General features: G+C 37.2%; 2 protein-coding genes across 2 annotated transcripts; one reads left to right on the top strand and one right to left on the bottom strand.

Annotated features, from left to right (window-relative positions):
* Positions 1-356: 356 nt before the first annotated feature.
* her5 (hairy-related 5) lies at positions 357-10,764 on the bottom strand. The gene is made up of 4 exons (XM_073812094.1): positions 10,578-10,764; positions 8,683-8,714; positions 1,155-1,250; positions 357-1,060 (listed from the first exon to the last, which is right to left on the bottom strand). The coding sequence occupies exons 1-4, from the start codon at positions 10,762-10,764 to the stop codon at positions 518-520; spliced, it is 858 nt and encodes a 285-aa protein (XP_073668195.1). The 3' UTR covers positions 357-517.
* her11 (hairy-related 11) lies at positions 3,172-4,431 on the top strand. The gene is made up of 4 exons (XM_065270059.2): positions 3,172-3,291; positions 3,439-3,534; positions 3,645-3,735; positions 3,848-4,431. The coding sequence occupies exons 1-4, from the start codon at positions 3,235-3,237 to the stop codon at positions 4,429-4,431; spliced, it is 828 nt and encodes a 275-aa protein (XP_065126131.1). The 5' UTR covers positions 3,172-3,234.
* Positions 10,765-21,853: the final 11,089 nt, after the last annotated feature.

The following is a 21,853-nucleotide window of genomic DNA, read 5'->3' as shown; positions in this document are numbered from 1 at the left end:
GAACTGTTCTTTAGAAATTTTGCTAACAAGAAAAATAAAATCTCATTCAAAACGTTCATGAAATGGAATTATAGAAAAATATGTCAAATACTACAGTAGTAAATTACATGACAGATTATTTGCACTCAAGTTCAACAAAAAGCATTGACTTGTTAAGTACATATGATTCATCTATCACCAATAGATGGAATTTATAATAACAAAATAATTCATTTTTAGCTGAGAAATACATACATCTCAACACAAACTTGTAGCTTGTTTGTTTTGCTGTAAGCGTAACAAACATGTACTATATAGGCACAGTTTCGTCAATGCCCCTTCATAACAAAATAAATTTTTGGCATCTGCTGTACAAAATCAACATATTTACACATTTTGAACATTTACACTTTTCACAGTCTGTTTGTCCCATTTTTCCTAATCTTCATCATTTTGCTTTATCAAACATATGATGCAAGATATTTTGCAGACCCAGCTGTATCATTCGAGTCTGTGCAGGGACTTAAAACATGTTCTTCTACTGTGGCCACGGTCTCCACACATTGTCACACAGCAATACGGGTTGTTTAGGACTTGATGATATGTTCTCAATGGACAGACCAGTTCTTTGTGCAAGCTTTGAGCAGGCAGATGGCACGCAAGAATTGTTCAGTTGGACATGGTGTTGCTGTGCAAGTAGCAATGACTCATTATAGAGGTGCACCTGAGTTTCTCTTTGGGGTGGCATAGTAGCAGACAGTAGCTGTGTTTGCAGTGAGTGCTCCAGTGCTTTGTTGTGAAGGTTTGCATGTGCTTTTTCTGCTCCTTGTCCAAACTCATGGCTCTTGCTTGCTATGAAATGACTGACTCTTAGGAGACATGTCCTCATTCCATCACGGTAGCTCTGACGTTTGCAAGGTGAACTCACATCATCATCATCATCATCATCATAGTCTTCTGCTCGCCCCCTTTTTCCCCTGGTGATCTGATGAGAGTCAGTGTCTGATCTTTGTTCAGCTCTCAGGAAATTCACAACACTTTCCAGGATTTCAGCCTTTTCAACTTTAGGGTTTTTAAGTTTCTATTAAAAAATTTGAAAAAAGAAAGTAAAGGTTACATATGAAAAGTTTACATATTTGCATACTTTATGAAATTCTTTTGATAAACAAACTTACCTCATTGTGTGTATTTTCAAGTAAAAGTAATCTCAAAGTTTCTAGGCTTTGATTAATACGATCTCTCCTTCTTTTCTCCATGAGAGGTTTTGGGACCTGTAACATTCAATACAGTATTGGTTGGTTGAGAGTATTAACTATACACCATGCATAACAAGTACATCTCCATAATATTTTTGCCATATACTGCCACTTAATATACACATGTCATAAAATGACCCAAGCATGACCATATGCATTAAAAATCATTTAGGAAAACAAGCATGAGAGAGTTTTACCCGTGTCGAGTCGTTTTGTTCCTGTGTGTCAGCTGCTTGTTTGCTCATATTGAAAGACAGTGAATCATCAAAATGACTCCAAACTAAGATTAGCAACATTTTGGGTTTGCGACTCTTATGGTATCCTTAGTCCACGCCCAAGTCCCTCACATCGTAACTGAATAATGAATAATTAACTATCTGGACCAATCATGTCTGCAGCTTTGTCTTTCATTAATATTCACCCAACTCTTGGATGAAAGTGGTAACGACTGTTTAATGTCAATTGTTAAGTAAAGCCAATAATGACCCATTTAGCCCCCTGCAGTGCTGCTCTAACGAGGGCTATTTAATATTGAAGATGAAAGAAGATTTTTTCACGTTTTTCACGTGATTTTTTATTCTCTATTTTTAATAAAATAAAAAAAACACAGAATACAGAGAATATAGAATTATAAAAAATATATATGATTAGCAGCGATTTAAATTGCTATATAACATTACACCATATCAAAAGTTTTTTTTTTACTTGCATTTTACATTTATGTTTCCAATGTATAGTGGTAGGCCCCATCTTAACATTTATTTCCGTTGAATTACACTCACTTGGTTACTTAATTCATTGTCACTGATCGGATCACTGGCCTTAATTCCTTCAGAAATATACACTGATGGTCACCGTATAACAAAGACATTTTTGAGGGGGTTGGTTTGAACAAAGTCTTTGGGTTTGAGCTCTGAAGCGTGGCTTCAAATGAAACTTTTGCCAGTCTTTTGATAACCCGAGTGCGCTGTGTGTGGCCATTGCTTGAGTGTATAACCATACTTAAATATTCATCAAAAAGTTCCAGAAGCTTTGTAATCAAAGAAAATATCGTAAATGTGCTTATTAACAAGCAAAATGAACAGTTTCAGTGCTAATCGCATTGTTTTCCATATGGCTATTCATTTCAATAAAACTTTTCGCTTAGGTTAATTCCCGACGATCCGCTTGAGGCTGAGCATTCCAACAATTTACAAGTGTAAGCGTGGGACAATAATCGGTGGTTTAATCGTTCACACTTCTATCAAAACACTCTGCATAGAGCACACTTAACAGATTAGCTGTTAAAGCTTGGACATTACACCTCGCATCACACCCCCACCACAGCATAAAGTGCGCATGTATGTAAGGCGCGTAATTTTCGCGCCTGTTCTTTAATAGGCCTAATAAAATATACATTTTTAAATGAAGCCAAATATTAACTTTGAAATGGTCACAGTATTCACCAATATAGTAACCATTATTTAAAAAACTAGCTTGTACAATTTAAAAAACAGGCTACTTAAATAACCAAGATCTCCCTTGCAACTTTACCATTTGTCCATATGGCAGCAAAAGCAGTGAGCTTATCCCAAAAACTTTTGCTCCCTTTTGCAAATTGCAACAGATAATCAAATAACGCTTTAAACTTTATTTTTTAAAACAAGTTTATTCAACTAAATGTTTCATATTTCACTTTTTTTCAGTTATTAATTTATCCAACAAAATCTCGACCAACAATGTTTCGTCCTCTAACTTCGTTTATTAACAATGTTTATTGTTTGTTATGAACAGAATAAAAGTTGCCAATATAGGCTCGTTTTCTATTGTTTTCTTAAAACCTGATTGTTTACCTAAGGCTGTAAAATGATGGGTGGAAAGTTCACCATAGTTACGTCACTGCCACTTCTCCTCCAATCAGGTGCGACATCAATGTGCCTTAAAATCCCCGTTTGGCTGGATTTCAGCACTTTCCCACAGCTACGAGTTTGTGTGAACATTTTGAAAAGCGTTACTGGAAATGCAGCAAAAAGCTGTTCAAATTCTCAACATGGCGAAGACTGAAGGCATCAAAAGAGTAAGTTAATTTAAGACTTTTATTCATTTAACTTATTAATATATACACATTTGTTATTTTCGACTGACATTTTAACTGTAAAAATATATAAAAAAAATACATACTTTTATACTTATTCCCTTTTTTTTTTACATTTTCTGTGTGTAGAAGTTGAAACCTGTAATAGAGAAAAAGAGAAGGGATCGAATAAATCATAATCTGGATGCATTAAAAGATCTGCTCTTCAAGACCACTGCAGACACAGTGAGTAGGCTACATTTGTTGTAATGCATTACTTATAATAAAATAAAACTCTTATTACCAAGACAAACTTATAACTGTGTCTCTGCTTTCTCTCAATTTCACCTCTCCAGCGTCTACAAAACCCTAAACTGGAAAAGGCTGAAATTTTAGACCTTGCAGTTCAATACATAAGAAAGACCACAAGAAAGATGGAGTCAAAGGGTAATTTTTATTTTCATTATCAAAATGACCCTTCTGTATTGTACATTAGCATTAGTATTAGCTAGACCTATTGCATAATTCCTGTATTCATTCATGCGTATCTCTTTTATAGTGACATTAAATCAAATGGATTCCAAAGCTACAAAGAATCAGTCTGTTATCTCTCTTTCTGTGGGATCCATCGACACAAGCGACACTCCAGCATATGCATTGGATATCTATGGGACCCTGAATCCATCTGAAGCTTTTCCGAAACAAGGGGGGAATCATGGTATCACTGTGACATGTGCTTCGAGAATAGAGAGTAATCCAGCATTTCATGAAAATATCGATTTATTACCATCAGGGCAAAACCACTACAAAGAGCTTCTCTTACATCCAGAATCATCTTTGTATGGCTGTAAACTTTCACCGGCTTCATATTATAATTCTCCTCCATCATCACCCACTTTTAACAGTGTATTCCCTTCTCCTACTAATTCTCCTCCATATTCCTCAGTCTGTCCTTTACCTCTCTCTTTTCCTCCTCCTCCTCTCACAGCAGCATCACTTTCCCTCCACAGGCCTGTTACTATGCCCCAGCCCTTTTTGCCTCACACAGCTAAAGATTTTACCCCACCACAGTCACCCATCATGTCTACTGGACAAGAACTCAATCCTCCTCCAGCCCAGAACACATGGAGACCATGGAGCTGAATTGTTACATAAGCCATTTTAGTTTTTTTTCTTTTTTCAAGGCACTGGAATTGCTTCAATGGAGAATTTTTTTCAGAGGCATATGCACAAGTTTTTAGTGTTCATTTTTGTCATGTTTTCAATGACAGGTTTAGCTCAAGCTAACTTTTGTTTTGTCTAACGTATGTGGTTATTGTTATTGTTTTTATTTACTAGTGAAACTGAATAAATCGGTTTTAATCAAATTCTTACTTGTTATTTCATTGATAAGTAAGATTTCTATAACTGTAGATAACGCAGTTAAAAAGAAAAAAAAACATACAACAAAGATCAGACTGTTTACTGCTTCCTGAAGTTCAGACCAACATGGATAAGAAAAGGAGCTACTGCCTCCAAACCATATATAAAATCAGGAACAACAATGAATAATTTTTTTGCTAATGTACCAGATAAGCATATAATCAGATTACCTATAGCCTATGGGATAAAATTCACATTTTCAAAGATTGTAAATTCCTTGTTGCACTTAAATTTTTAGGTTTAATCAACTTGAATAATTTATGAAACTTTCCCTAATGCAGAGTTGCTATAAAATATAAAAGTAAAGTTGAATTAACTTAAGTTTATTTTTTATAATTTATTTCTGTATATAATTTAACTTTATTTAATAATTTATAATGGTTTCCACATGCAAGGACATATATAAAGTATTACATATATATTGTACTTTTTTCGCATAATATTAATATTTACTAAAGACAAATGTGTTTTTTTGAACAGTTAGTATAATGTCTTTTTCACAAAACCTGAACGATTTTAACTCGAACATGTTTTATTACAGGGCTCTGCTGCCATCTTGTGGTTTAAATGATTAATGTTTGCTATTTTTAATATATGAAGCCTAAAATTAATGACATTTTGACTTGAGTATGAAACAAAAATCCTGTTTTGTTTCACTCAGCCACATATTTTGTGTTTTGTTGCATGTATTGCATTGTATTGAAAAGGTGATGTACACCTTCAAATTGATATGACTTTGGCATTTTTTGGTCTAGAAGCCTAATTTTGGTCTTGTTTTAAAGAAGACAATTTTTTTACGGAAGTGTCTGGAGGTGAAAAAAATTTATAGCAGTTTAAATTTAGTGTAATAAATAAAAATGCAATATAGTATTAGTTTATAAATACAATTATCAAAAAGAAATAATAATAATAATAATAGTTTGTGTTGGTTTGCTGCAAACTCTTTAATGCTCTCACTGCATTATTATTACTGCTGAAAGGTTTTGAAATATGAAAACTACAGTCTTACACCTTTTCAACAATATATAGTTTGTCTTGATAGATTAACATTTACATGCTAATTATTTAAGTAAACTCAGGTGTCCCGCTCACGGGACAGCGCCAGTTAAGGGTTTATATTCCCATTCCACATGTTGCTAAGCCAAATGGTCAGAAGAGGGCAGCATAAGATCTAGCAGCTTTTGGACAGCTTAACTAAGCTCAGGTTTTCTGTTACAGAGGGGCCTGTTAACTGTCCAGGATGCGTGATTTCTCTCTCCTATAAATGTCACTCTTTTAGTCTCAGATACATCTTGCTTTTGCCATTTACAATCTTTATTACAAATACAACGTATTTTTAAACGAGCAATGCATCGAGGGATTTGTCTGGAGATAGCAGTTTCTGACGTGACAGGACACGTCTTTAGGTAATGGTTATTTTTTCTTCCTTTCCCCATCTTCACTTTCAGACGTCTCTCTCTGTACCAGTGCCATAATGCCGAGATATAGACATTGTGAAGGGTAAGAAACAAGCTTTTTTCCTCAGTATCTTTCCAGGTTTTTGATCATTGTGACGGGCGTCAATACTGAAGTTCAAATTAAAGAGAACGCTATGGACAGAAGAATGCTGTCTCAATAATCATAATTAAATGTGCTTGGGAAAAGACCACATCGAAAAGCCCGAAATCTCCCCAAAAGCTTTCTAAGGTCACACTGATTAGAGCTGATCCTATTACCTGTGTAGTCATAGTCTTGTTAATGGTGAATGCAACTCGTGCATTCCTGATCTGGCACAGACCAGGGAGAGAGAGAGATTCAAAGTAAACACTGAGGAGGATCCAGCTCGAAGATGTCACTACCCTTGCCACGGTTTACTGGAGTCAGAGTTAAATACATTTGTGTTGGCACATCTCAAAAGCAATTTGTCGAGGCAGGGCTGCTGTCAAAGTCTGTCATCACACGTGCACACACTTGTACAAGTCCCGGCCTATCAAAGCGCACACGCAAACATCCTCGCATGCACATAAACACAGAAATGTTGTACATTTAGCTTAAAATGTCTCTCTATTTTGAGTCTTTATGTTAGTTTTGTCATCTGTGATATCCACATACCTGACAAAAGGGCATAATAAAGAGTTTAACTTCACTTTACAGCCCTTTATTTTGCAGTCTAGAGACCAATGCTAGAGTCTATGTGTTCAATCTTAATGTTTAGCTGTAAGGTCAATGAGTCTTCATTAATGATTTCAACTTCCTTGTAATGTTGACAGATCGGGTTAATAGGGCTAAAGGGTCTATTTCGTTTCCTCATTCCACAGATAGAGAAAGCATTTGCTAGGTTACGTTAGAGCTCAAGACAACTGTTTAAAAGCTGTTTGTAAGTGATTCAACAAGGGAACAAAACAAGGAGACAGTTGTTATGGGAGGCTTGGTGTATGTGTCTTGGAGCCATGTTCTTTGCCTTTGGTCTTAAAAACATTTTCATTGATATGTTACAAGGTCACATTCTTTCTGATCCCATTTTTTAAACCCTAGTTAGTGAGTAATGTTGCTATAATAGCATAAATAATACCTATAAAATGATAAAGCTCAAAGTTCACTGCCAGGCGATATATTTTCTTTAACAGAATTCGCTTTTCAAAGCCTTTAGCCTACAGCCTATATCGAACGGCCGGTTTGGACTACAGCCCTCTACTTCCTGCTTTAATGACGTCAGTAGAACAATTCTTTGACTAAACTCCGCCCACAGGAATACGTCAGTCGCCAGCTAAGCTAATGGCAAGCTAAGCTGTTATCGAATCACAACACACTAAACAAACTACACAATCACAACTCGTTACGTATTTCGGAAGGAGGGACTTCATAGAACAAGGAAGACATCAGCTTGTTTTTAGGACAGTGAAAACAGCGCTATACAAATAAGTAAATTGTGTGAAAATACCAAGTGTTTTACACATGAAACATGAACACATGTTATATTGTGCACTGTAAACACAATCAAAGCTTCAAAAACACAGAAAGAACGGGACCTTAAATAACTTTATGCGTGCAATACCAAACATTTTATAAAGAAAACATTTTGGGCTCAGATTGAATTGAAAACTTCCCTTTTATAGTAAGACAAACATCAAAAAAACAAAAAACAAAAATGTATATGTGACCCAGTCTGTGAAAACCCAGCTAAAGCAATTTTTTGTGATTGACTGTTTTCTACATAAAATAATCCTGGAAAATAAAGAACATTGTGAGAAAATATAACTCTAATCTTAATATCTTTAATATAGATTGAGTACGGTCGAAAAGACTGAAATCAAACTATAAAGGGCACCTATTTAGCGTCATTCTAAACGTAAGGTTATGCTTGCCCTGCCTCGAGCAAACTTGTTGTCATCTGTGCTTGTTGTAGGTTCCTTAACTCCCTTTCAGCGTTGAAAAACATCCACAGATTGAGAACCAGGAAAACCATACCAGTGTTTTTCAGATTTGCGGTTTGTGACGGCACCAATTTCTGCTTTCTCGGACTCGTCTCGGACTGGTTCCTTCAAAGACATGGTCTTGACTCGGTCTCAGACAACAGTGGGAGGAGAAGGATGTGTAATTTCAGACCGAGTCCTCAAGACCAGCGCATTTTTTTATATTCATATAAAAAACACACAACACATAACAATAATAATAAAATGCAATGTTGACGGGCATTATTTGAAAATGACATCCCATGGTGCAATGCAAAGATACTGCCATCAGAGCCGTTTATTTATCTCTAGAAAAATAGACAGAAGAGTATGCATGTGGTAGGGATTTTTTAATGATAGTGAAAGCATAGTCCATATTAAGACGTTAAGACTGCTCCTCTAAACAATTCCCAATCTAGCTTAGTCTGTAGGCCTTACTGTTGAATATTAACTGGGGTGGTATTAAATCATGAATATGAAAACTGACATGTTTTTATGGTCTTGGTCTCGACTCCTAAAAGGACTCGTTTTCGACTTAGACTTGCTTCCTCAAAGACTCGGTCTTGACTCGGACTCGATTGTATTTGAAAACCAACAGACTTGGCCTCGACTCAGTCCCGACCCTTCAAAGACTCTGTCTTGCCTCGGACTTGACATACGCGGTCTCGTCCCCATCACTACCGCATTCACACCATTTTTGCAACTTCTTCATTGACTGATGCCACAGGTGTTTGTACAAAAACTGTCATGTGAGACAGAGGTAGTGATAAACGCAATGTGTAAACATTTATTTGTGGTGGTCAATTTAGATTTTGTGGCACACTGAGAAATAAATGAATGTATGGAAACGTATAGCATTTCAACAACGCTCTCACTTGTATGATGTCAGAGCAGTAGGCAGCGCAAATATAACGACACACCTATAATGACACACCTCCCACTCTGAAGTGTTCCTAAACTCGATGGAAAAGCTAACCAAGCCAAAGTGAAGTGAGCTAACCCAACCTGACCCGTGGGGTACAATGCAATAGAAAAGCGCCATTGGTCAGTGGCTGTGGGCGGAGCTTTGTTTGTGTAATGTCACATTAACAAGAGAATGAAAACAGCACATCTAATGAGACTGCTTTGATTTAATTGATTGTATTTAGTTTGTTGTAACACATGTATGTCCATACACCTTGTAAAAGAGGATTTTCCATAATATGTGGCCTTTAATGCTCTGAATCTCATCATTAGGATTTCACAGGCAGGGTCACACAATATTAAAACTTTGTGACTGCAACGTTTTTTTTCTTGTTATGTTGCGATTCAGTCTTGCGTGGTGACACCTCTTCCAGAGTCCATCCCAGTCCTCAAGAATTCAATCTTTCGCTACTCACCACTAAACACTATTTTCCCCTCTTTCATTTTGTCTCTTTTCTTATCACAGATGCTTTTGAAGTAAGCAGAGAAAGGAACGCTGACTGTAGCAAATTACCCGGCTTGAAACATTTTTGACATAAGTCCTAAAAGAAGGGTGAGCCACTTCTTCTGGAGGCCCCATCGGGAGCGTTTTATCTCGGGCCATGAGAGGCAGCGTTGCTGACAGAATGACGGGATGGCTGGACACTCTTCCAGGCACCAGTGACGGACATGAGGGCTTTAGAACAGGGCCACTGCATGTGCTTCACCACCACGGTAAGCTCTGGACAGGGTGGGGTTGCTGGTTTGGCAATGGTACTGTAGTACTTACCACACCAGACATTGTTCCATCTTATCATTTTACAGCTTAAATAATAGTTTACGGTTTATATTTATGCCTTTAAATAAGCTTTAGGTCATGGCAGCCTCCTAAGAGCTTGTATTTCAGTGTTGAATCCAGAGGCTTATTTTTCTATTATTCATTATCATATGTGGGCTGGGAAGTTTTCATGAATATTGTTCTTATCGTGGATCTCAAATCCTTAATAGCTGTTCTGTGTAGACGAGAGCTATAGTTTTTATAACACGATGCATTCAAGAGCACCGCCCAGTTCTGTAGCAGTGGGTAAATAGATGCGATATAGTCCTCTATTGCCCTACAGTCAAAACAAAAACTTTTTAACAATAGCTTTTGAGACCGGCAATTGTGCTGCGGAGACACTACTTGCCATTTTCTTTCTGCTGAATAATGTCTTTCAGTAGTGAACTATACAAATGCTCCATTAATTTACAAGGTTGATTGTTGTATAATTTGTATTTGAATGCGTAAAAATAAACTCTTTTACAATGTCCAGCACAATAATTATTTTTTATGAATAGCTCTTTTGAAATCAACAATGTGGAATTGTGCTCGCTCTGACCGATGAACTTTCAAATATGGAGTTTTTCACGCCACATTGTAAATGCATTTGGCATGAAGCAATGATGTGTTAAACACATTTATAGTTTATCATGCCCTAGGGGTAATGCGTTAACTGAGGAGTTTCTCTGGTATCTGAAAGCAGGGCTCTTCCCTTGCTCCTCTGACCTGGCATCCCCTGTCGTGGGTGGGCTGTGACCCAGGTTGCCTAAAGCGATGCCGGGTAACAACTTTTGCTCTGGAGCTCTTGTAATCCTTCAGGATGTACTTCAGCTCAATCAGAAGGTTATGCTCCTCTACCATCACTAACACCCTTTTAAAAAACCAGGAAGAACTTAAAGGGTTCAAAGGTCAGCGCTGGCGGCAGTTAAAAATAGCAAGTTATTTCTATTTTGGCTAAAAATACTGAAGGAGAGATGGTTTGGATCAGGCCTATAAAGCAGTGTGGGACTGTGGGATGCACACTAAAGTTATAGTTGGGAAAAGGTGATTTGTATTTTTTGGTTCTAGAAGAAAACATGTACGCTTTTTAGGTACATAAGGACATTATTGTTGTTCCAGCTATAATGAAAGTGTTTAAATTCTTGCTGGAAAAGAGTTTTCCAACAAGAAAAGGTTAAGAAATCAGATTTAGGCATAGCCTCAAGCCATTAGCTTTGTAAATGCTATACGTCACAGGTGAAAAAGAAGTACATTTCCAAAGTGTACTTAAAGTGCTTTATTTTCGCAAACTAATTTTGTACTCATACTAAAAAATCATCTTAAAATGTTCTTAAGTTATCTAAGTTTAATAATTTGTGCTATTTTGAGACACCATAAATATGAACTAAAATGTGCTAAAAATGTATTTAGGTACCACTAGTAAACTTGAACCCATCTTTGTATGAAAGTTGAGTTCAAGTTCAATACAAGTGTTAACTAAATACATTATTTAATACAGAGATAGTATGTTAAAAGTGCATTTTAGTTCATTTCCATGGTGTCTCAAAATAGCACAAATAAGCATACTTAGATAATCTTAAGAACATCTTAAGTAGTACTAAAGATTCATTTTTAGTATATTAAGTACAAAATTAGTGTGCAAAAATAAAGCACTTTAAGTACACTTTGGAAGTAAACTTCTTTTTCACCTGGGGTATATGAACATAATAGCAGTTTAAATCCAGCCTGTGTCATATTGCGATGCATTTTTTTTTCTATTTTTACATTTGTGACCCTAGACCACAAAACTGATTTAAATAAACAAGCTTTCCATTGATGTTTGGTTTGTTATAGGAAAACACCACCGTTTTCAATATTTTACTAGATTCTTACCTTTACTTGGACAAATTAATACATACCTATCTTTTTTCAATGCATGCACTTAATATTTCGTAAATGTGTCGTAAATATATTAGCATTTAGCCATGCCCAATTTATTCCTTAGGATCCAAACAGGGATGAATTTAGAAGCCACCAAACACTTCCATGTTTTCTGTATTTAAAGACTGTTACATGAGTAGTTACATGAATAAGCATTGTGGCACAAAATAAAATGTGGCAATTTTTTTAAGCAGATAAAAAATGAGAACTATATTGTATGGTGGAAGAACACTTAGTTTGCAGCACTTTTCTGACTTCTGGCGCAAACACACGGTGTACAGCGCTATTTTTAGCCTTTCATTGATAAAACTAAAGCGGCTGATCTCCGCAGTTTCATTTTGCAAGCGTGTGAAAGTTGTGCGATCGTATTTCATCAATTGCGCTGAAAATTCAAAGAAAGCTCTAACATATACACATACAAAACACTGTGCAGCATGTTTACTTACAGCACAAGCAGCAGTTTCCTACATAGTATTAGTTAGCGTCCTTATAAACTCGTCATTACTCCCTCTCGCGTTTAAATGAAAGCAGAGAGACAGGAAAGAAGCAGTCAAAAGTGGACAAAAGAGACAGAATGAAATACCAGGTGTAAACGTGATGAGTCTCTATCATCCACTTGTGATCCGATCAACGAAAACACATCTTAATACCAAGTGTAAACACCCACCTGATATGATGAACAAATTAATTAATAAAATGATATTAGAAGCAATTTTGAATGACATTACTAACATGCGTTGTTTTGAATGGAGAAAAATATTTTACACAACACTCTAAAACATGTAGTAGCAACTAGTATTAAAAAAAACTTTACTACAGGAGTGCTTTAAATGAAACAACTTTTGGCCTGAATAAGGGGTTTCCCAAAGCAGCACTGGTGGATCCAAGCAGGAAAGCCCAGCTCTGTAGCTACATTGGAAAGTACAGGCTGGCTCTGAGCCAGATACCTTTTACTGTATTGTTTGCATGCAGATAATCATAACCACAATATAGCATAAATGATTGTTTGAAATCTGTTTGATTTGGCTGCTGTATAGAGCATGGCTGTGCAGGTCGTGTTGTTTTTCTCAAGTATTTCTTTAATGTTCTTTCATTTATCTTAAGGATTATGTAATTTTTCTTTATTTGTAAAATATTTTCCTAAATATTTTTTTACAAATATCTATCAGATGCAGAGAGAACCCTTAAATTTATAAGATCAAAATTCAGATTAAACATTCCTATTGTTATTGAAAGGGCCCATATTGCACCGATATATCGGCTTGTAATCACTGTCAGCAGATAGAAGCAATTTCTCTACTATAGGACTTCGTCCAGGTGATTAAAAAACAGCCAATGATCAGTGCAGATCACGTCACGTCTGGTCGGCTTGCCAAGCGGGGGGAAAAACTCTCAGAGGTGCCTTTAAAAACATCGGTCCAGCGGAACGCAATATTTTAAGTACGAGGGATGTATTGCTACAACTCCTTGAAATGCATATCATAAACAGGATTACTACCTAGCGATCTGACTTTGGACAAAGCACAGCTCTCTGCACGTGTGCGAGACTGAGAGAGGCGCCAAGATGCAGCGGGTTATATTTTAAACAAAAGGGCTAGTTTGCCTCAGCTCGCATGAAACTCATAAAACTGAACAAATACGTAAGGATTACTACTTTAGTTTATGTTTAGACTTCAGACAGGTGTGAGAGCGCGTGCACGTGAGACAGAGAGAAGCGCAGCTGCTTATGACCCGCTGGATTTATTTCAGATGCTAGGAGTCCAAGACGTGCGCATTAAGTCCATGTAAGAAGGAATCCTCTCTCTACAAGCTTTCTCGCGTAAAGTGAATCCCACAAACCCCCATGCGAGGAAAAGGACGTAATGTGCATGTTAACGTGAAACTATAATAATAATAATAAATAATAATGGTATAGAATCTTTGTCTGTCAAAAAAATACAAAATCGAGAATCGAATCGTGACATTAGAATCGAATCAAGGATTTGGAGAATCGTGACACCCCTACACATGACTTTCAAAGTCTGACAATGAACTATAAACATGAAATAATTTTTTTTATAAAGTTATGGCCTCTAAATGTGAAGTGATTTCTTAAGTAAGCTTTCCATATGAACTTGAAAAACACCTCCAGGCAAATCCACATGCACCTTTTAAGGGTGGTTTTAAACACATGGTGGGGTTTAAGATCCCTCCCAACCCCAGTCACCTTCATCTTGCCCTCTGTGTTTACGATACACATCTTCTAACAGGCCGCGGAGATCAATGGTCAATGCAGGATGATTGTGCTATGGAGAGGGCTTAAAGAGACAGGACAGGATCTCGTCCAGGAGTATCAGAGCCCCTAAAGGCTTTTTAACAATATAAAATCATCCTCCAGGTGGTCCAGATGTAACACATGCTCACTGTGGTTTTGACTGGTGAACAGGTTGCTGTGAGTAGACTGAAGGTGGGGTCTTAAGAGTGTAAAAGGAGCTTCACTCTTCTTTTGAAACGGCTCACGCCCGCTGTTTTCGCGGCCCTGTCTCCTTTGATGTTCGAGGTTGAGATGTTACATCTGAAAGAAAAAAGCTTTGTGGGAAGTTTTCCATGTGCTGGTATGTCAGCTGCAGTAATGGATGTTTTGACATTACTGGTGCAGAAACTTTAATCTTGGCATCATTCATATGTCATTCACCAGAATTAAATTGCATAGCACAAAAACATGCTAGATGCTCGGTTGCCCCGACTGCAGCCCGCATTCGTTTTACACTGTGTTTGCTGATTAAACATGTGGCTTTATTGTTTTATCTTGAAAGCAACACCACAATGTATCCATCAGCAGGCAGTAGCGTGTGTGGCTCCAAGGTCTGCGGCAAGACTTTGTTCCTCCGTGTTTGTTACACCGAGGTTTAAAACGCACGATATCTCTGCTGGATAAAGTCGAGCATCATCATGCGATATTTGGGGTAGATGTGCGGACCACCAGGCGGAGATCCTCACATACAGGAATAAAGGTAGCATGATATGAGCTCGAAGTCCTTATGCTGAGAATGATAAAGCTCTGTTTAGCAGCCGACCGACTGCTGGCGCTTTGTCTGGCTCATCTAGATTTTAGATAGAATGTAATGATAAGTGCAATGAAAGGAGCTTGTCATCAGTTTTTTTGTGTTATTTTTTTCCCCAAAGCACCATGATGTTGGCAGCAGGGGCAGCTGAAAGGGCTGAGCAGTTGGCAGAGAGGAAGGATGGGTTGACAGGCAGGCACTGGCTGTATGATGAGAGAGCACTGGAGCTTCTGTCTGAAGAGTTTGTTCTCCTCTGTGAGCAGATCTGTTTTCAACATTTTGACATTTTTGGCACTTCTTTTACAGTTATATAATACAGCGTGTATACACTTTGATTTCAAGATTTACATGCAAAAAACATGACACATATGCATATATTCCTATTGTGCATTCTTTTCCAATTTAATGGAATGTTCTGCACTTTTAAATGACTTCATAAAGAGAACATTTTTAGTGGAAATGTGGCATTTAGTGATGTTTTGAAGTTTTGGCATTCTTTTTTGATAAGGCACCTGAGCTGGATGGGCTTTGTGTAAAACCTGATGATTCATGGCACAAGATGCTGACATAGTCAATCTTAGAAATTTGTTTAAGTTTGATTAGTAACCGAAATCGATCGAAATTAAGTCACAACCTTGAACTTCGAATAAAAAAATGGAATTGTCTATGTTGCCACGCCCCCATGTCACGTCCGGTTGGCTTGCCAAGCGTGAATAAAAAAACACAAAAAACTCAGAGTCAACCTCCTCTAACTTAACTAGCTACAGCCATTCCAAAGATTGCATGGCAGATGCAGGAGACACCACGTGAGCTGCTCTTTACATGGGAAACAAAAATAACAGCAAGTGCCTTCAGCTGAACTCAGAACAGAGCATGCACGGGTGCACAGCAGAGCGGTGCCTGTGCCAGGACCGGTCGTTTCTCTGAACTGAGATCTGTTTAAGCTTCACAACAACTTATTTCAGTTGCTTAACGGGGAGTGCACACCGGCCGCGCCGCCCCGCTCAAAAAAAATCGAACACATTTTTTTCTATGAGTATACACACACCGGGGCCGCCCAGCTGTGACTCAGGAAGTTGCTCAAATCCCTGTCGCGCCACACAGCGCCACTCACATAGTTTAACATTAAATAACATCATATTTGTCCCAAATCATTAACGATTAACATTGGCTGTTAACGTATATTTTGCATTTTGAAGTAGACGCTATCTGACGAAGCTCGCGCTATTTAATGTGCACTTCCGGTTTACAATACCTCCGAGTTGTCCTAGACGCGTCTCGACGCGGCGCGACGCTGAGCTGCACGGCTGGTGTGCGATCCCCTTAAGAGTTATGAAAACAGCATTTAAACATGACTTATTGGGGTATAGTCTCACAATCTCGTCTGACGGTAATAAAAGCGTGTTTTTAAGGTGCAAAGTACCGTCAGATGTTCATCTGACAGAAGGTTTTGTTTTATCAGGTATGTGCGTGTACCATATTTTTCAACTGGCAGCACGACTAACATGGCAGGGCATCTCTGGGTTCAAGGTCAGATATTATATTTTATAAAAGTCTAGTCTAAAGATGGCATAACATTTTTGTGCTATCAAAAAAAAGTAAAGATCGAGAATCAAATCGAATCGTGACCTTAGAATCGGAAAATTTAATCGAAACGAGAATTTGGAGAATCGTGACACCCCTAAATGTAGGCTTTTTTGTGACATCTAGTGGTGAGATTTCGAATTGCAACTAACCTCAATTTCGAGGTTAGCTGCCACAGGACAAACATGTCATCGTGGGGACAATGAATGGACGAAATGCGCTCCGTAGAACAGGTTGTTCGTTTAGGGCTACTGTAGAAACGATAGGTCTTCTCGGGTCCAAAGAAATTTATCTAAAATGACCCGGATCACTTTTTACCCCAACCCAATGTGCATTTATATTTTTTTAAAGAAAGACCTGACCTTGGACAAACCCGCGAACATTACACCAGACATTTTACACCGACTGGACATCGATGACACCAAGTAACCACTAAAATGGGCATTCAAAATTGATTTGACAGGTCTGTCTCAACAAAAATTTGCCTACCGCCAGCCACATGATGCCGCAAGTGCTCTTGGCAAACAGAGGGGGAGTTGGAAAAGAACTCGATGCACACGCAAGATAGTTCGGGATGGCTCAGGTCGGTTCGGCAAAAACTCATTCATTTTAAATTACCAGAGACTTGATCCAGCTATTATCATACACAACCGTTAAACTTTAAGGACCCGAACCTGCTCGGGTCTTGGGTTTTCAGATCTAAGTGGACCCGTGAAGACCTCTAGTAGAAACATGACGGCGACTTCCATGTAAGGAGACCTGCGGTGTATCTAGATAAAAACGGCTCATTCTAAGGTAACAAAAACAATACAGTTCATTATGTAATGTAATGTACACTGAAAAAATTGATTCATTCAATTTACTCAATTTTTTAAGGTAAGTGGCAATCAATAAAACAAAGCTACATTTAAACAAAAGTTTTTCAAATTTTTTTTGTTTAATTGTGGCTTCAATAAATGGATTGCAACCACTTACCTTAAAAATTTAGTAAATTGAATGAATAATTTTTAGCAGTGTATATTATACTGCATTTCTGAGATAATAAAAAATAATAACATCTTCTCCATTGCAAATCTATTTATCATTAAATTAAGTTAGAAGAAATAACTTAATCATATATTATAAATGGCGTGTTTAGTATCCGTTTTTTAATATATCGCAGTGTTATTGCAGTATACTTTTGAAATTCCACACAATAAGACGTTTCCTGTTCCTACCTCTTATCTACATCGCATAGCACAGCATTAATGCCATCTAACGTTTCCCCCATATATCCCACAATGCACAGCAACCCCGTGTTATCAGTTCTGCATGTCAGTGAACATCAATGTCAAGCTTAAAAAGGCTATTTCCTCTTACCTTGAATGTTACCTGTATGCAGTGAGGCCAATATTATAGCTGTCATCTCAGCCCAGGGGTCCCTGTATAAAAGAATCTTTTGTTCCAGTTGTAATTTAGACATTATTCAGCTCTCGGGTGCACAAAGAAAGACCGCAGAGTGCAACACTATAGCTGCTCTTGAACATGGCATAACTGTTTCTTGTTGACAGAATAGGATTTCTCATCACTACATGTTTAATTCCCTGTTTCACGGTGACCATACACACAGAAATGTACATACATGACTAATACCGTAAGGAATGCATTCCCATGATCCCACTGAGCCAAAACAATTTACAGCAATAGAAAAGTCTCCTCCTCCCTCTTTTCTTTTTTGACAAGTGCACAAGAATGTAAGCAAGAAATACTGCAAAGAAAAACATATGATGCCTGAAAAGTGACAACATAAACCTTACTGTTTCTCACCTCGAGGCAATGCATTGTGTACACCGCTGTGATTGGTCACCATAGCTCAAGCTCACCTAGGAAGCTCAAGGATTTGATGGTGACAGGGAGAATGTCAGACTAAACACCACTTCAGCTCTTCAAAACCCTAAAAAGCATGGAGATCTACTTTGATCTGCTAAATCTTGCATTTCTGCAATGAGCTTGAAATACATCTGAATATCTCTGTTTGTCCAAAAAGTACAACGTTTCTGTGCAGACGTTTGCAAAATCCTACATGCAAGAGTTTTGTACTATGGGTTGGATCAAAACCAGGTTGGACATTATGAAATCACAGTCTATTGGGACCAGTACCTGCAGAATATCTTTTTCTGATTTTGTACAAATTGTAAGCTTATACTAATCATAGCTGCGGGAACAAGCGAGGGTGCTTTCGTTGTGCATACCCACTAGTCTTGTTTTTGCAGTTAATCGTTGGTTGAAACTAAATAAGTGTCACTGGCAGTAACTTATGTTTCAATCAGGTAACGTTTATCTCCTTCCTGTCATTCTGTCAATCACACTAAAACTAGACTGCATTTCTATATAAAATATCTGAGGTGTGCACATATATTGGCATTATTAGTAAGTGAATCTAAGTTTAGTCACCTTCAATCTAAGATTACATGATGCTGAGTGACTTTATTTTATTTAATCAAGTCAATATAATCGTATGAATAGCAATAAATAAATACATTTCAGAATTATTTATTTAATATGCCATCCCATTTCCTTTATTTTTCAATAGACAAATCGGTTGATTTTGACTGTTTTAAAGATGTGTTAGAAATCCTGGAATTTTCACACATAGTAAATGTTTTCGTTTTTGGACAGGGTAAAGATGTGAGCATTACAGGGCTATGGAAGTGCAGAGAACAGCGTGGAGTGTGCATACATTACCATAGTATAATTAAGATATAAGGGACTGGGCCATTGTGAGCCCTCTCTGTAATGAAAACGCTGGCACATGCATTCTTCAGCTTCTCACCCGTCCTTGATCGATTGCAATATCTCCACTGGATCTATACGGGAAGGATTTAAAAAAAATGAAGTGAAACTTAACCATTATAATGACTTTAGATTTCAAATCTCTATTTGGAGGAAGAGGACGTCATTTTATTGTTTATCCATTACCCAAGACCATAGCACTACATTTCGGTGGGAACTATTTATACCACTCTGCAATTTTCCCTGATAATTACAGCCGGGGTCAGATTGGTCTCAGGAGCCGAATTTACATTCAGACGACAGGAAGTTTTTACAAGCGCTTCACAGAAATAACATTTTAACCTCAAATTAAACAGTTCAAAGAAAGAAAAACGCAACTGCAAATTGTTTTTTAATTGCTAGGTATTTATTTCAAACCAGAGGAGGGAGACTTAACGTTTGGAATTAGTGTCTAAATGCATTTAATTAAGGAGATGAAATATATTTACATTTTATTAATGATAACAACTTAAACAATAAAAAAATATTTTCCCGAACAGGGTTTAGGTTAATCCAGGACTAGAGCTTAGTTATAAGGACATTTATGTCGCATTTTTTACAAACTAACCTTACAAAAAACAATACTGAAGCCAACCAATGGCGCTCATATATGTTAAGATATATCAGTACAAGATTTTTTTTAATTGAGGAGCTCAAACATGCATTTAAGTCTGGGACTAGGATAAATTCTGAATGGGAAACCGCCCCTTTAAGTTTATTTTAACTCAATTTTTTTTAATTGAGGAGCTCAAACATGCATTTAAGTCTGGGACTAGGATAAATTCTGAATGGGAAACCGCCCCTTTAAGTTTATTTTAACTTGTCATAGCAGTGAATAAAGTAAATTTACATCAGTATTCACATAGCCTGCATACGAAATGCCCTTTTGAGAAAGATTTGACCCGAGCCATATTTAATCAGTGACCTTTTGAAATCAGAATCTCACATTTCCAGAAATTCTTCTGCCTGTCAGATGCTATACATCTTATCACCTTATGCAGCATCTTGTTGTGGTAGCTTGTTCTGCCTTTGATATCGGAGAACATAGTGGTTTCACCAAAATAAAGGTCCCCTTTGTACTTCACTGATTAACTTCTTTACCTGAGCTCCCTGATAAGAAAAACGGTGCTCAAGAAGCCGACAACCATGGATCCTGTTGGTTTTATTTATTGAGTTCTCAATGACATAGTTGGATTTTGTTCAGTGCTTTAAAATATAATTTTTTTTTTTAGAAAATCCATCAGCTTTGTCTTATTAACATTTAAAATATGAAATGTTTGCATCTTTTTGTTAATTAATTTTTACAGCTTAATTTATTTTCCTAGTGTAGCTTGTTCTGTGTTTAAACTAAGATAAAGACATGGAGTCACTTTAAAGTGTCATGAACTGACAAAATAGATAAAAAACTACGAATACATGCAAAAAGTGCTCTTCTTATAACCTTATAACTGGTGCACATTTGTTCTCATTTGAATTTGTGTTAGTCATTCAGATGAAATTTGCAGCCCTGAGGCTTTGTGAGCAGCAGAACACAGAAGGGAAATCACATCAAATTTATTTTGAAGTCAGTGTGTCAAAAACTTGAAAACACATCAATCACCTATCCTCTGTAGTAGAAATAACATGCAGCTTGACTTAACCAAATGAGAAGATGAATGTGATTTAATAACAAACCATGAGAATGTTGCCTGTGTGGTTCTTTGTAAAATTTCTTTGTAGTATCTCCTTAAAGCAACGCTTCAACAAGTAAGTCTGTATTTGTCCCGCAATAGTGTCATTGCACAAAGCATTTCTGGTTAAACAACCAAGCTGATTGTGACATGTTTGATTGCTGAAACTTGCCACCAAAGGTGATGGGACTCCCAGAGCTGGGGGATTTCCTTCCTTCAGAAGGTCTTTAAATAGCTGTGAAGGGAGTTTAGTGTTATGTCTTTTTGAAGTTCACTTACTTTCTGTAGGTCACAATCGTGTTCTGGCCAGTCGGGTCTGAAACTTTGCATTGTTTTACTTCTCACATTACTGCTCACTTCGTACATCGCATTTTTTGTAGCATTTCTAACACAAAACCAAATAGAAATCTCATAATTATTCATAAACAAATAGACTATGATGTCCCCAGGATGTAGTCATTTAATATGTGACCCCCATAATGCTTATGATAACTGATGATGGTGCTCTGAAATACATCTGGTGATGGCCTGTCAGAACCTGTAGTGCTCAACCTTATGATTTATACACAGTGCTTTAATTGCATATGTATACACATTGACAGGTGGCCTTTCTTTTTGATAGTTACACTTTGATGTCAAAGGAACCAGGCTGTGCAAATGAGATTTCATTAAATGAAAACATCCTTTGGATTTGGTTTGATGATGATGATGTAGGCACAAAAGAGAGTTTATGTGGTTTAACAATTTCTGTCATCAAAACGACTTCTTTTTATTAGAAATGACTGAACAACTAATTTAAGCGCGTGCCCATTATAATGGAGGAGAGACTATTGATTTAGACAACTGGAATCCAGTCAAGTGCCTGACAAGCGGAAATAATTTCTCCTCAAGGGATGTCAATAGGTTCTGACGGGGTTATTA

The sequence above is a fragment of the Paramisgurnus dabryanus genome, chromosome 16, assembly GCF_030506205.2.
Source record: "Paramisgurnus dabryanus chromosome 16, PD_genome_1.1, whole genome shotgun sequence".
In the NCBI taxonomy this organism is placed as follows: domain Eukaryota; kingdom Metazoa; phylum Chordata; class Actinopteri; order Cypriniformes; family Cobitidae; genus Paramisgurnus; species Paramisgurnus dabryanus.
This window is presented reverse-complemented; position numbering and strand designations above follow the sequence as displayed.

What these genes read in the sequence shown, in the direction of transcription:
- her5 (XM_073812094.1), bottom strand. Translation starts at nt 10,764, where the DNA reads ATGGTAGAGGAGCATAACCTTCTGATTGAGCTGAAGTACATCCTGAAG. An exon ending in CCGAGTCTTTGAGGAAGCAA is followed by an intron (nt 1,251 to 8,682) that starts GTCTAAGTCGAA and finishes TGAATGTTACAG; the next exon opens with GTCCCAAAACCTCTCATGGA. An exon ending in TTGAAAATACACACAATGAG is followed by an intron (nt 1,061 to 1,154) that starts GTAAGTTTGTTT and finishes ATTTTTTAATAG; the next exon opens with AAACTTAAAAACCCTAAAGT.
- her11 (XM_065270059.2), top strand. Translation starts at nt 3,235, where the DNA reads ATGCAGCAAAAAGCTGTTCAAATTCTCAACATGGCGAAGACTGAAGGC. An exon ending in AGACTGAAGGCATCAAAAGA is followed by an intron (nt 3,292 to 3,438) that starts GTAAGTTAATTT and finishes TTCTGTGTGTAG; the next exon opens with AAGTTGAAACCTGTAATAGA. An exon ending in TCAAGACCACTGCAGACACA is followed by an intron (nt 3,535 to 3,644) that starts GTGAGTAGGCTA and finishes TCACCTCTCCAG; the next exon opens with CGTCTACAAAACCCTAAACT.